At 42.4% G+C, this 14,819-nt stretch overlaps 1 protein-coding gene across 3 annotated transcripts in view; it reads right to left on the reverse strand.

Moving 5' to 3' along the window:
- Positions 1–1,485: 1,485 nt before the first annotated feature.
- The window catches only part of KIF18A (kinesin family member 18A), a 44,265-nt gene continuing 30,931 nt past the window's right edge, over positions 1,486–14,819 (reverse strand). For 2 of the 3 annotated variants that reach the window (XM_081882818.1, XM_081882817.1), the window contains exons 14-17: positions 7,718–8,195; positions 5,699–5,803; positions 4,411–4,520; positions 1,486–1,634 (exon numbers count right to left, since the gene is read on the reverse strand). In XM_081882818.1, coding sequence (XP_081738944.1) covers positions 1,519–1,634; positions 4,411–4,520; positions 5,699–5,803; positions 7,718–8,195 — 809 coding nt within the window. In that variant the 3' untranslated portion in view covers positions 1,486–1,518. Of the gene's footprint in view, positions 1,635–4,410; positions 4,521–5,698; positions 5,804–7,717; positions 8,196–14,819 lie in introns of those variants that run through there. The other variant, XR_014161909.1, reaches the window with a different exon arrangement.

Raw genomic sequence — 14,819 nt, forward strand, 5'->3', positions numbered from 1 at the left:
AAATGTATTAACCATGTTAGAACCTTGGGAAAAGAGGCAGACTTCAGCATAGTTGAAAGTTCTCTGCATTACTCAGGTCTCAGTCGAATTTTAGGAGTGGTTCTGTATAAATTTTGTTGTTGTTGTTCACAGAGTTCTTGACTGGAGGGCAACGTTACCCTTGCCACTGCCACCACAAGAAAATACAAAAATAGATGGAGGAAAGGGGACAGATTCTGGAAAATTTCTGGATCCTTTCTGTTGAGCTGGGCATTAACATGCTTCCATTAAAATCAAGGACTTTTTAATCCTCAGGAGCAGTATGCCACGTATGTCATATCAACCTATGAGTAAAGCAAACTAATTGTAAGAGCCAGAGAGCTTCGAAGGAGGAACAGGTGTGTGACAGACTTTGGTTTTACAAAAAAAAAAAATTTAATTCACAAGCAACACAAGAGTTAATCTAAGACACACAGATACAGACTAAAAATACAAGGACATTTTTACATTCAAGTTGTTAGAAGGTTGTTTCAAACACCAGTTTGAAAAAGGAAATGTTGCCATGTGCAGGAATTTCACTAAGAGAGCACCTAAAAAGCCAATGGTGGGAAACCTTTGTTCCTCCAGAAGCTGTTAAACTACAGCTTCCATCACCCCTGGGCCACTGACTATGCTGGCTGGGGCTGATGGGAGTTGGAGCCCAACAGGACTTGGAGGACCACAGGTATATTGGCCTATTAGGTAAATTTTTAAAAACTAAAGTTCTTACATTCATTCCCTACGAGTCCCAATGAGTCATGAAATCCATGGATACATTCCACCCCTACTCCAAATTCAGCACAGGGAAGGACATACGATATTCCTGAGTCCACTGCCTCCATACCAGGCACAAGCAAGCATTATGATGCATGCACTGTAATTTAGCCAGCAATGCGAGGCAAAAGACATTAAGGCGAATCGCTTAAGATCCGTTTTGCACCTTCCTCGCTGGAATACAGTAGAGCTGGAATACAGTAGAGCTGTTTCTTCAAAGGTCCACAGTATGTAAGGTGTTTGCACCCTGCATTGGGCAGGCATGCAGGGATGAGAGCTCAATGCTACCTGCCATTTATGAAGAGCTGCATTAGCAGGAGGGGAATCTCGTAACATTTCCTTCTTAAACTTTATGATGCTTCATGTACCAACTAAGTACCAACTATGTACCAGCTAAACACACTATAGAGGAGCCCCACCGATCTTTCTGACTGTATTCTCACTGCAAGAGATTATTTCACTGAAATATGGCAAAGGGCAGAGATGTCAAAAGCAGCCATTTTTGAAGTACAATGCAGCTTCCAATTACATGTTAAGAGCGAGTGAAGGATGCACCAAAGCACAGATGCGAGCGTTCGAAAAATACATGTTTGTAAAGTATAATGAATAACTACTACCACAGGTAAGTGAGAAACAGTGCAGAGAGCAGATGGAAAGTTCACCTTTCCTGTCTTGCTAATAAATTAAAATCTGTATAAAGCAAGGATTTATTTCAACGTAGGTAATTTAAAATGCTTTTTTGGATGTCTTGAGCTTCGTGTCTAAGGTTGCATTTTCCTTGCCGTTGTTTCTGACACGTTTTCTTAGCACTTCATTTTGCTTCCAGCTTCTTGTTCTAGTTTCTATGGAACAAAAAATTAGCCATGTTAAAGAGAGACACAGATACTACTGCTTTGATTATGTTTATTATTTCCCTAAATGTTAAGGTTAACAGAACAGGGCAGACGTAGGACTACTATTACTATATCATCATCGTTGTTATTGTTATTATTATTTAAATGACATTAACTATATGCTTGAACTGTTAACTTCTCATTTTTTAATATTGCTATAAATGCTGGCTGCATCTGATGCTGCTAACATATTGTTTTACTTACTGTATTTTTGTTTTACTCCATAAACCACTCAGAGAACCGTGAATGGCTAATCAGTGTCTTAGCCAAGCAATAACTTGTAGTATCCTGTGGCTCAGAAAGTTTTCAAAACTTACCACACATAACTAATATGAGGCTCAGCTCCACCTAATGAATAGTTTGAGTCACACCTTTCTCAGACTGAAGCACTAAATTCAGATAAGGGATTTTTTATATCTGACGTCAGCATCAAGCAACATAGTGTTAAGGTTCAAAGAGAAACATTTGCTCAACAGTAAAAGGCAACAGAAAAGGCTGATTCCTGATCCTGGCACTGTGCTCCTCTGCCTGTTCCCTTTGAAGCCTGACATTTTAATCACCTGATGCCACATGACAGTCAAGTGGGAGACCACTTTTCAAAAACGGCTCCTGGCAAGTGGGCCAGTTCTGGATCTGTGCTCCCAGGTTGAAAGAGGTTCTCCACCCCTGCACACAGAACAAGCACAAGCATGTGCCTTGGAATATTGATAGGGTGGTTTTTTTTTTTTTTTTTGAGATTCTAAGCATGTCTAATGCGCTCCCAGCTTCTAAATTAGGAATTCAATTGCATGATTCTTTAACAATACAATTACAGTAATTGATGCTGGTATCCTTTATTACCTAACATTTGGTACAAATAATTAACACGAAGATAGCATTGTGCAAAGTACTGATAACACTGTATTCGGCTTCTATTAGCTCCGGGGAACGCTACGTGCAGCACTTCACCAGCTGCATAACAGAAAGAGAACATTAATTTTGCCTGGAGGAAGGGTGGTTAAAAGGACAAGAGGTAGCAAAAAGGCAATTGTTTGGGGACCTCTAGAGTATGTGAGCCAGAGAGCTGAGATTGTCCAAATCAAGCTTTCGTTGTAAATGCACAGATGCAACTGGAACCATGATGGAGGCAAAGGCGACCTGTTCTTCGGCAAGGGGAGCCTGGACAGTGGCATGCATAGACCCACATCAGCAAAACTCATGATATCCTTGGCTAATTTAAAACTACCATAACCCTACCATAACCATGCTGCCCAGGGAAATATCCTGCCTCTGCATTCCCCACCACACAAAAAGGTGTCTGAAGAAGTCACTCTCACTGCCGGCAAGAGTGGCTGGGGCCGTGCACCGAAGCAATTATTCTCCAACATCAACTTGTTGGACATGTTGTGCAGATGCCTGCTTATCGTTTTCCAAAGCAACTACTCTAGTCCGAACTTAAAAATGGAAAGCATAATGCTGGTGATCAACAAAAGAAGTTTAAAGGCAAATTTTTAAAAATGTAGTATAAACACCAGCAATTGGGAAACACTGGCCTGTGAGCGCTGCAGTTGGAGAACAGCCTTTACCAAAGGTGTCATGGGCTTTGCAGACAGTCAAACTCAGGATGCAAGGGAGAAACATGCTAAGAGGAAGGCACGCTTGGCAAATCCACACTGTGATCAACTCCCACCCGGAAACCAACGTCCCCACTGTGGAAGGATAAGTGGATCCAGAATTGGCCTCCACAGTCACTTTCAGACTCATTGTTAAAACCGTGTTTATGGAAGACAATCTTACTTGGCTACGAGTGATCGCTAAAGAAGAAGGTGCGTCCACCCACTCTTGACCTCACCACCACCTTGCCCAATGCCGGTAAGCTACAGTGCCACCACTGTCAGAGTGGCAGCATGGCACTGCCCCTCTGGCTCCTGCCTATCACTGCTCTGGATTCAAAAATATATGGGGCATGGCTATAATGGTTAGCACCAAGGAGGCGGAGACATCACAGAAAAGAGGTGGCGGAAGCTAGGCAAAAACCTGCCAGAAGGATCTCATGAGACACTGAAAAATTGTGGAAGGGTGTGGCGAAGAATTCAGCAGCTCCACCTTCTGCCACAGCTATGATGGGAACTCCCAACAAGCAGTGAAGAAGACAACAAACAGCTCCAGGGTTTATGCTCTTCCAAACAGATGGATGAATTGCTAGAAAACATCCAGGCTGTTTAATGTCACAGATAGGGGTAGGTAAAAGTGGGAAGATGTACAAACAGTCCTGACGTAAGGGAGAATATGTAATTCTGAGAATACTGTCAATCCCCTTTGGGCTATTTGGCTCCTCTTTCCCTATACAGTTGACCCTCCGGATACAAACTTAATTGTTTCTGGGGGTCCCTACGTACCCCGAAAATCTGCATCTAGAGGCACCGCTTCTGCGCACGGCGAAACCCGGAAGTACACACTTCCGGGTTTGCTGGGTTCACAACCCAAAAGTTATGATACCCGAAGGTAATGTAACCCAAGGGTCCACTGTATTAAAACATGGAATTGACTAAGTTTCTTAAGGAGTAACTTTTTCACTCAATTTAACTGAGTAGCTAAAATATATCGACCCAGCTGTACATCTAAATTACAACAGCAAAAGACTAAGAAAAATGGTAAATATCGGCCCACAATCTTGCCGCTCCTCCATAGCCACCTACTGCTCAAGGTTGGATATAATCACTGAAAATTGTAATTTGATACTTACCTGTTGATTTAGGGACTCTTAGAGCTTTATAACTTAACATGCTGTCTTGTTTAATACGCTTTGCAGTTGTATGACCGTGCTGATTTGTAATGTCGCTGTTCGATACTGAACTGTAAGAAAAAGTTATAACAAGTTTGCTTTTAGCGCAGTGAAGCTGGCGTGCTTAGTTTTTGGTTTTTGGAACAGAACATCTAAAAGTATATTAGATCGAGGACCACATGTGTGACGAATTTACTACAAGAAAGATCCACCACAGATATACTTGTATGGATTGTGGCTATTTCTTCTCCTGGTCCTAAGAAAAGCTGAACAAGTATGATTCAAATTATATTTCTGGTTTGTGTCTGTGCATTTGTTTCCCAGTGTGATGGAAAAGGACTTTCAGCTATTCTGTGCTGGATTTTTGGTTGTAAAACCTGAGGTGTAATAATGGTTGTGCTTTGCTTTAACGCTCCCGTATAGGAAGGTCAATAGTTTGCAGGTAGGCTCAAAGAAAATAGGAAATGTTCCGCTCAGGAAGTTCTGCACAGGAGCATTGAAAATTCAGTGCAGGAACCTGGCAATTAAAGGGTAGTCAAAAACTAATAAGGAGTTTACTCCTGGGAGTCTATTTTCCTGATTCATTAAAGGTTTAGGAGAGGGGAAAGGATCAAGAAATGATGCTTAACCTTATAACTGCTGTTAAGATTGTTGTTGTTGTTTAGTCGCGTCCGACTCTTCGTGACCCCATGGACCATGTGGTTTTTAAAAATGTGGGCATTGTACCTCCTACAAATATGCTCTGCAGGTAAAAGAGTTTAACAACCAAGCAGGCTTTAAGTTCATTTTACAGGCATTTGCCACATGTGCTACTCCACGTGTAATTTACGTGATTAGATATCCCTGTGGATTGTTGTATGTAGGTCATACTCTCAGACCTATCAAAGTAAGACTATCAGAACACCGATCTAGGATCAGGAACAATGTAATAGATGCTCCTTTAGTGCAACATTTTATTGAAGCACCTCATTCCGATGAGGATTTGACATTTTTTGTAATTTGGACGTATTCAGGACCTGTAAGGTAAAGGGACCCCTGACCATTAGGTCCAGTTGTGACCGACTCTGGGTTTGCGGCGTTCATCTCACTTTATTGGGATATATGGGGTGGGGTGTCCAACAGAAGATCAAGTCATGAGGACTACTGGATTGGGGTAATGTTCCTGCCTTCTACTAAACCACAGCACTGACACACCAGGAACCCATTTCACAGATGGGGAAAACAGCAATGAACCTGAAGCATGACTTACCTTAATAACTTCCTTTTCCTCTCAGCGGCAGATGTCATTGCCATATACGATGGCTTGTTATGTATGGGGTCTGGCTGCCTATTTAACAATGGAGCGACAGCAAGTCTGAAATAACAGCAAGGGGGGGGGGGAGTAGTTGTGAAAAATCCAGAATATTTATTTAAAACAAAAGCCACAAATTCTACAAATAATCTTGCATTCCAAAAAGTGTCGGTATTAAAACAAAATATGCAATGGAAGGATATTTAATTTGCATAGCTTTTAAAAATCCAGAAATTGCCAGTATTGACACTTGAATGTCTGTTTTCACTGGAGGATCTGTTCTGCAATATCTTCAATGGAAATACCCTGGTTTCACCTGGAATTGGGCCAGGATGAGAAATTTGCACAGGAATCAGCAGTTGACACTGTTGGGTAGCTGCAAAGGCCGATGCTCCAACAGGTGCCCTACTGCCAACTTCTGGAACCCTATGACCTTGCTAATGCTGAACATTTTCTTACAGCAGTGCCCTGAAACTCTGTGGTTTACACCCAGGGTCCACTCTAGTACAGTAACCTGATTAGCCAGCCAGGTGCTTCCAGGAAGCCCACAAGCAGCACTTGAAGGCAACAGAACTCTTCTGTTAACATCCTTGCCTACAAGAAAGGAAGATTCAGAGGCCCACTGCTGCTGAACCTACAGGCTGCATTTTGTCATCATGGTTTCTTTTTTTTGCGACTGATGAGACATCTGTCATGGGTTTATCTCATCCCCTTTCAAAGCCATGAGTGCCAGTGGTGACCACTACATCTTACAAAAATGAATTTCATCTTGTGCATTGGTCTGCACTTTTTACAGCTCTTCAATGTCATTTTCAAAAAGAGGCTGCCAGTTGTACCTTTGATTTATTTAAAGGCATCCTAATACAGGCAGATGTACCGTATTTTTCGCCATATAGGACGCACCTAGGTTTTTTTTGGGGGGGGAATAAAGAAAAAAAATATCCCCCCCCCCCAGGCACGGGGCTGGCGCAGGGGAAGCCCAAGCTTTCCCCGACCCCAGAACAGCCTGCTATCCGCAAGCCTAGGGAGCCGCGCCGGTCTCCCCAGGCTTGCGGACAGCTGTGCGATGCCCGGGCGTGCTCTTCAGCGCGCCCGAGGCTTCGAAATGCAGGCAGCTCTGCGCAACCCTCCAGAGCCCGGGGCGGCTTGGCGCCAGGCTCCGGAGGGTTGCGCAGAGCTTCCTGAAGCCTGTATTCGCCCCATAGGATGCACCCACATTTCCCCTTCATTTTTGGAGGGGGGAAAGTGCATCCTACAGGGTGAAAAATACGGTATTTCAATCCTTAGCACATTTCCCATTCTCACCACCATAAACAAGCCAACATTTTCAGAGCTGTTTAGAACAACCCCAAGATCTCTTTCCTGAATACTTACCAGTTCAGAGAGACCACACCAATGAATACGTTGCCATGATTTTTTTATTTTGATTTTTTGCCCCAATGTGATTTTGAAATTGAGCCTCACTTGCCATTTTGTTGCACACCCACTTTGAAGAGATGCTTTTGGAGCAATTCACAGCCTGCTTCGACTTTCACCAACCTGAATAATTTGGTGTTACCTGCAAGTCTGCCTACAATCCCTGACTCCAGTAGCACAGATCCCAAAATAGATCACTGGAGGAACCCAATGCTTCCATTGTGAAAACAGCTCGGTATTCTACCCTTGCTTCTTCACTTGCCTTATTGTCGTGTTTCGCCAGACTTTGTGTTCATGGACTGCAGAGTCCATGAAAGAAAGGAAAAAGGGATCAGCAGGAGGAAACAGCAACACGATCTTTTGGACAAGGCCATACATATTTTAACAATTCAGGCATGTCTTTCAGAGGCCTTAAATGCCACAGTTATCTGACATGAGAATGTGAAACAACTGAGGTCACACTAATTGTGCAAAAAGGAAAGAAAGCAGATAAACCAATATCAGGATTAAAGTGGCGAGGAAGGAGAGAGGATATTATACCTCCTCTTCCACAGAAAATACCTTTGTAAACTATTGTTGCTGCTGTCGGTCACCTGCAATTTGCTTTCAGATTCATTGGGAAGGTAGTCTGTACTGCCCATGTTGCTTTCATATAGAGTAACTGTCGAGTTCATGAGGCGCTCTGGAGTCACGATGCATATGTTATCCCCATGGCTCTCTTGCTTTAATGGCTCCTGAGCCCGTGCAGTGTGACTGTTCATTTCTTGAAGGCCTGCTGCTGCATTTAAGACTTCCTTTACCACAGTCTCAGTATGCAGGTTCTCCACAGGCTTCTGGCAGCCCTTGGGTGTATACAGAATGGGGTGGAATTCTTTGCTGATGGAATCCACCAGGTGATTAGGGCTTGGCCGACTGGATTGCTGAGGACTTTGTGCTGCCATGGGAGACTCCATCAATTTCCGCCTTATTCTTTTGTTAGGAGGTACTCCGTATTCTGCCTCAAGTTCCACATGGGTCTTCACTTTCTCTGATGGCATACCTAAGTTGAAACACAGGCAAGAAGAATCACTTAGGTGTGTGTTCTAGGCTTTGCAGAGAAGAGTAAGAACAGTTCTGTAGAGCTGGATCGAGACCAAGGTAGCTGAGTTTAGGTTTCACTGAAATCAATGGGACAAGTTAGTAGTGACTTAACTTTTTTTTTTTTAAAAAAAAGTTTTAATGTAATTGTATTACTTTAAGTCACCCTGGTCTCCCTTTGGATTCAAGTACAGTGGTACCCCGGGTTACAGACACTTCAGGTTAAAGACTCCGCTAACCCAGAAACATTACTTCGGCTTAAGAACTTTGCTTCAGGATGAGAACAGAAATCGGGCGGCGGCAGCAGGAGGCCCCGTTAGCTAAAGTGGTACCTCAGGTTAAGAACCGTTTCAGGTTAAGAACGGACCTCCAAAACGAATGAAGTTCTTAACCCGAGGTACCACTGTACCTTAGTCTGGATCATTTTAACCCCCTCCAAGCTTTCATTTATTTTTTTTGAAATTTGCATTTTATTTATTTGTTAACATTCTTATATTAGATCGGTAAACGTTGTCATATTACATTACAGGACTTACTATAATATAATTTCCTACATGTATACAAAATTTATATACAAATACCTATAAGTGCACCAGCAGCAGTGTGGGAGAGAAGGAAACAGGGAACTAATATAATAATTTATCAACACATAGTTGATAAAGGACAGCAGCATATAAGCCATAATTAAAAGCAGCTGAGCCAGTACAGAACCATTGTAATAATGGCTGATTGACAGAAAGTATCACACAGTGAAGGAGGCAAGGGCAGTGAGGAACAAGTAGGAGAACTTAAGAAGGAAGCATAAGAGACCATGGAAAACGGAAGGCGGACTATAGCAGTGGGGGTCTTAATTTCTTGCAGCTCATACACAATAAGCAATGGAAAGCAATACTCGTTTCTGTCAGATTGGTCTCCATGGATATCAGGCTATGTCTGATACAACATGAAAAAACATCCTTAAGAGTGCATTGGAACCCACAATGCATTTTCCAAAAAATATATGTAAAACACAGAACAGTGCTGGCATTGTGCTCCCCCCTCCAATAACATAGTGCCATATGATATGATCCTGCCTCAAAGTGATGACATTTTGATCAGAGGTAACCATAAATATGGTCTTAAACAGATTCCTGAGATGTAAAGAGGTTAGTGTTTTGCTGTATTATTTACTAGTCCTTTGGAACCAGAGAGAGGGAAAACATAACTGGCTAATGAAGGTACTCATGGTGGCCAAACACTTGACACTTCAATATTGGAAGGAGAGATCTTCTTCCCGTATAGTACAAGGGATGGAAGACATGAGCTAACTAGACACTTATGAGAAAGCGACTTTACCTAGGCAGAGGAAGGGTGGCAAATTATTAGACAGATGGACTCCCTACATTGATATGTTTGCATAAATAACAAACATCTGGCAAGTTGCGATCTCCAACTGAAGCCCTTACCTCTCTACTGTTTGTTTGGTTTAGTCGCTTAGTCGTGTCCGACTCTTTGTGACCCCATGGACCAGAGCACGCCAGGCACCTCTGTCTTTCACTGCCTCCCGCAGTTTAGTCAAACTCATGCTGGTAGCTTCGAGAACACTTATCCAACCATCTCGTCCTCTGTCGTCCCCTTCTCCTTGTGCCCTCCATCTTTCCCAACATCAGGGTCTTTTCCAGGGAGTCTTCTCTTCTCATGAGGTGGCCAAAGTATTGGAGTCTCAGCTTCAGGATCTGTCCTTCCAGTGAGCACTCAGGGCTGATTTCCTTCAGAATGGAGAGGTTGGATCTTCTTGCAGTCCATGGGACTCTCAAGAGTCTCCTCCAGCACCATAATTCAAAAGCATCAATTCTTCGGTGATCAGCCTTCTTTATGTTCCTGCTTTCACTTCCATACATCACTACTGGGAAAACCATAGCTTTTACTATATGGACCTTTGTTGGCAAGGTGACGTCTCTGCTTTTTAAGACGCTGTCTAGGTTTGTCATTGCTTTTCTCCCAAGAAGCAGGCATCTTTTAATTTCGTGGCTGCTGTCACCATCTGCAGTGATCATGGAGCCCAAGAAAGTAAAATCTCTCACTGCCTCCATTTCTTCCCCTTCTATTTGCCAGGAGGTGATGGACCCAGTGGCCATGATCTTCGTTTTTTTGATGTTGAGCTTCAGACCATATTTTGCGCTCTCCTCTTTCACCCTCATTAAAAGGTTCTTTAATTCTTCCTCACTTTCTGCCATCAAGATTGTGTCATCTGCATATCTGAGGTTGTTGATATTTCTTCCGGCAATCTTAATTCCAGCTAGGGATTCATCCAGCCCAGCCTTTCGCATGATGAATTCTGCATATAAGTTAAATAAGCAGGGAGACAATATACAGCCTTGTCGTACTCCTTTCCCAATGTTGAACCAATCAGTCGTTCCATATCCAGTTCTAACTGTAGCTTCTTGTCCCACATAGAGATTTCTCAGGAGACAGATGAGGTGATCAGGCACTCCCATTTCTTTAAGAACTTGCCATAGTTTGCTGTGGTCGACACAGTCAAAGGCTTTTGCATAGTCAATGAAGCAGAAGTAGATGTCTTTCTGGAACTCTCTAGCTTTCTCCATAATCCAGCGCATGTTTGCAATTTGTTCCTCTGCCCTTTCAGAATCCAGCTTGCACTTCTGGGAGTTCTCGGTCCACATACTGCTTAAGCCTGTCTTGTAGAATTTTAAGCATAACCTTGCTAGCGTGTGAAATGAGTGCAATTGTGCGGTAGTTGGAGCATTCTTTGGCACTGCCCTTCTTTGGGATTGGGATGTAGACTGATCTTCTCCAATCCTCTGGCCACTGCTGAGTTTTCCAAACTTGCTGGCATATTGAGTGTAGCACCTTAACACCACCATCTTTTAAAATTTTAAATAGTTCAGCTGGAATACCATCACTTCCACTGGCCTTGTTATTTGCAGTGCTTTCTAAGGCCCATTTGACTTCACTCTCCAGGATGTCTGCCTCAAGGTCAGCAACCACACTACCTGGGGTGTACGAGCCATCCATATCTTTCTGGTATAATTCCTCTGTGTATTATTGCCACCTCTTCTTGATGTCTTCTGCTTCTGTTAGGTCCTTGCAATTTTTGTCCTTTATTATGGTAATCTTTGTACGAAATGTTCCTTTCATATCTCCAATTTTCTTGAACAGATCTCGGGTTTTTCCCATTCTGTTGTTTTGCTCTATTTCTTTGCATTGCTCGTTTAAGAAGGCCTTCTTGTCTCTCCTTGCTGTTCTTTGGAAATCTGCATTCAATTTCCTGTAGCTTTCACTATCTCCCTCGCATTTTGCTTGCCTTCTCTCTCCTGCTATTTGTAGGGCCTCATTGGACAGCCACTTTGCTTTCTTGCATTTCTTTTTCATTGGGATGGTTTTCGTTCCTGCCTCCTGTATAATGTTGCGAGCCTCCATCCATAGTTCTTCAGGCACTCTGTCCAGCAAATCTAAATCCTTAAACCTGTTCCTCACTTCCACTGTGTATTCATAAGGGATTTGGTTTAGATTGTATCTTACCGGCCCAGTGGTTTTTCCTACTTTCTTCAGTTTGAGCTTGAATTTTGCTGCCCATCTGGTGATGTCCATGTGTAGTCGTCTCCTGTGCTGTGGGAAAAGAGTGTTTGTGATGACCAGCTTGTTCTCTTGACAGAACTCTATTAGCCTTTGCCCTGTTTCGTTTTGATCTCCAAGGCCAAACTTGCCAGTTGTTCCTTTTATCTCTTGATTCCCTACTTTAGCATTCCAGTCCCCTATAATGAGAAGAACATCCTTCTTTGGTGTCACTTCTATAAGGTCTTGTAAGTCTTCATAAAACTGGTCAATTTCAGTTTCTTTAGCACCACTGGTTGGTGCATAAACTTGGATTACTGTGATGTTAAAAGGTCAGCCTTGGATTCGTATCGAGATCATTCTATCATTTTTGAGATTGCATCCCAGTACAGCTTTTGCCACTCTTTTGTTGACTATGAGGGCCACTCCATTTCTTTTATGGGTTTCTTGCCCACAGTAGTAGATATGATAGTCATCCGAACTGAATTCGCCCATTGCTGTCCATTTTAGTTCACTGATGCCCAGGATGTCAATATTTATTCTTGCCATCTCATTTTTGACCACATTCAACTTACCCAGGTTCATGGTTCTTACATTCCAGGTTCCTATGCAATATTTTTCTTTACAGCATTGGACTTTCCTTTCGCTTCCAGGCACATTCGCAACTGAGCGTCCTTTCGGCTTTGGCCCAGCCGCTTCATCAGCTCTGGATCTACTTGTACTTGTCCTCCGCTTTTCCCCAGTAGCATGTTGGACGCCTTCCGACCTGAGGGGCTCATCTTCCAGCGTCATAACTTTTATATGCCTGTTGTCTTTGTCCATGGAGTTTTCTTGGCAGGGATACTGGAGTGGCTTGCCAGTTCCTCCTCCAGGTGGATCACGTTTGGTCAAAACTCTCCACTATGACCTGTTCATCTTGAGTGTGCTGCTCGGCATAGTTCATAGCTTCTCCGAGTTATTCAAGCCCCTTTGCCACGGCAAGGCAGTGATCCATGAAGGGGCTCTACTGTTACACAATTGTTTTATTATTATTCACTAGTGCTATATTTTCTTTGTACTTTGCTTCTTCCTTCTGTATGCAATATTTTAAACATGCTTTCCCTTCCATGCATAGACTAAGCAGATGGAGGGAAAACTATGAAAGGGGCTTAAGAAATTTTATTACAGCATGTGACTTGATTTCCCCTCTGTTCTGCCTGCTGAAATAGTTAGAAACCAAAACACAGAGGTTTAGTACTGCCTTTAGAATGTAGTAGTGCATTTAGCTTGCTTATCTGCATAAAAAAAACCTTTGCATTTATTTCCACCTCTGTCAGCCAATGAGCTTAGCCTTCGTAAGATATTTATTCAAAATCTACTACTGCTTAATTTTGATAGAATAAGTTCGGAAACCACATGTCATCAAGCCACTTCAAAAAAGGAATGTCACCCTAACTGACATGTTTAGTCCAAAACCAATGAAAGATGAACTACTGGGGTGGTGGAGGGGAGATCTTCAGCAATTTAGACAGCATTGCACCACCATTTTAGATCATTCACCCAAACAAGGTGCAACTAGATATAGCCATGATTCTAACCACAAGCTAAAGGTGTCTAGAAGGAAATATTTAGGGTTGGCTTACAAGTAGCAGACCTTTAAGCTGAAAAATAGTGCACAGAAGGTCAGGAAAAAGTGTATCAGAACATCCTAGGTTTTGATGTAGAACATACAAAGTATAGCTATGAATTATACTTATGATGGTGAAGGGTTGACATGCTCTGCATAGCAGTTGGACTAAGCGAGACCATTCCTGTGAATATGTAGTAGTTAACTGTTTAATCTCTGTTCTTGGTCCTACCCTCACAGGAAAATAACAAGAGAATCCTACCTGCACACTTGCTTCCAACTCAATGGCTCAGAGGCATTCTCTCTCTCCCCCGCCCTCTGGTTAAAAATTCAGATTGGTGTTTGGCTAGATACAATTCCAGTACTTCCTCGTTCATAAATTTTAGTCTGAAGTATTCCACATTGCATTTCTAGACAATAAACAAACTTTGTGTGCTCAAAATATTTATCTTCCAACATCCTATGGCCGAGAAAGCCGATTATATGAATAGTGATGCAGGGCTCCAATCATAACATTTTGAATAGCCACTTTGCTGAATATCAACAATATGCTCTGCCCAGAGAATCCAATTATAATCTTTCAAACAGCTATCCATTAAACATTTTAGGCAACATTTTAAAATATTAATTTATGAGGCGTTGCTGTAGCTTATGCATCTGAAAGTATGTGTTTCGGGGAAAAGTAGTGGTTGGCGGACCGTTGGTCTGTGTTTATACATTATAGCACTGACGTTCCTCTTTCCAAAGAAGAAGAAAAAAAGTTTTGTTTACTGTAAGGCACTGGGCTTTTTCAAAATGTCCTAAGAGAAACTGGGAACGAAGTCTTGGGGGAGAGAAACATTTTGGTGAGAGTGCCAAGTTTTAGAAGCTTCTCCCAGTACTGAAACCACTTTTAAATTACCCGTAAATGTAAGCATTTAAACTGTAAACCAGATAGGTAGAGAACACAAAAAGTATTGCCAACATTAATAATTTGTTGAACTTCAACACAATGAGCCATATTTCATACTGCACTGCAAGCTCATTAATAAAAAGCTGGTTGCTGGGGTTCCATGAAGCACAAATGCAAGCCATTAGGAAAAAGGAAACCCCGTATAGCTACTTAATGTCATCAGAATGAAAGAAATCCTTAGCAAAACAATCGTTTCAAACAACGTGGGCCCAAAGTACCTCCTGATTCCTTCTGCTTCACCTCAGTCACTGAGATCTTCCTGCCCCTGATGTGCCCCCTGGAACTCCTTGCCTGTAAAGATCAGGCAAGAGTCACCCCTGCCATATTTTAGAGGTCTTTTGAAAACAGTATTGTTCAGACGGGTCTTGAATGGAACATGAATAGATATTATTGTGGATATTATAATGCTGTACACCAACTTGCTATTATTATTTAATGAAAGTACTGTATATTTAAAAGAGCGATTGTCCTTG

The sequence above is a fragment of the Podarcis melisellensis genome, assembly GCF_964234715.1.
Source record: "Podarcis melisellensis genome assembly, chromosome: 1".
Classification (NCBI taxonomy): Eukaryota; Metazoa; Chordata; class Lepidosauria; order Squamata; family Lacertidae; genus Podarcis; species Podarcis melisellensis.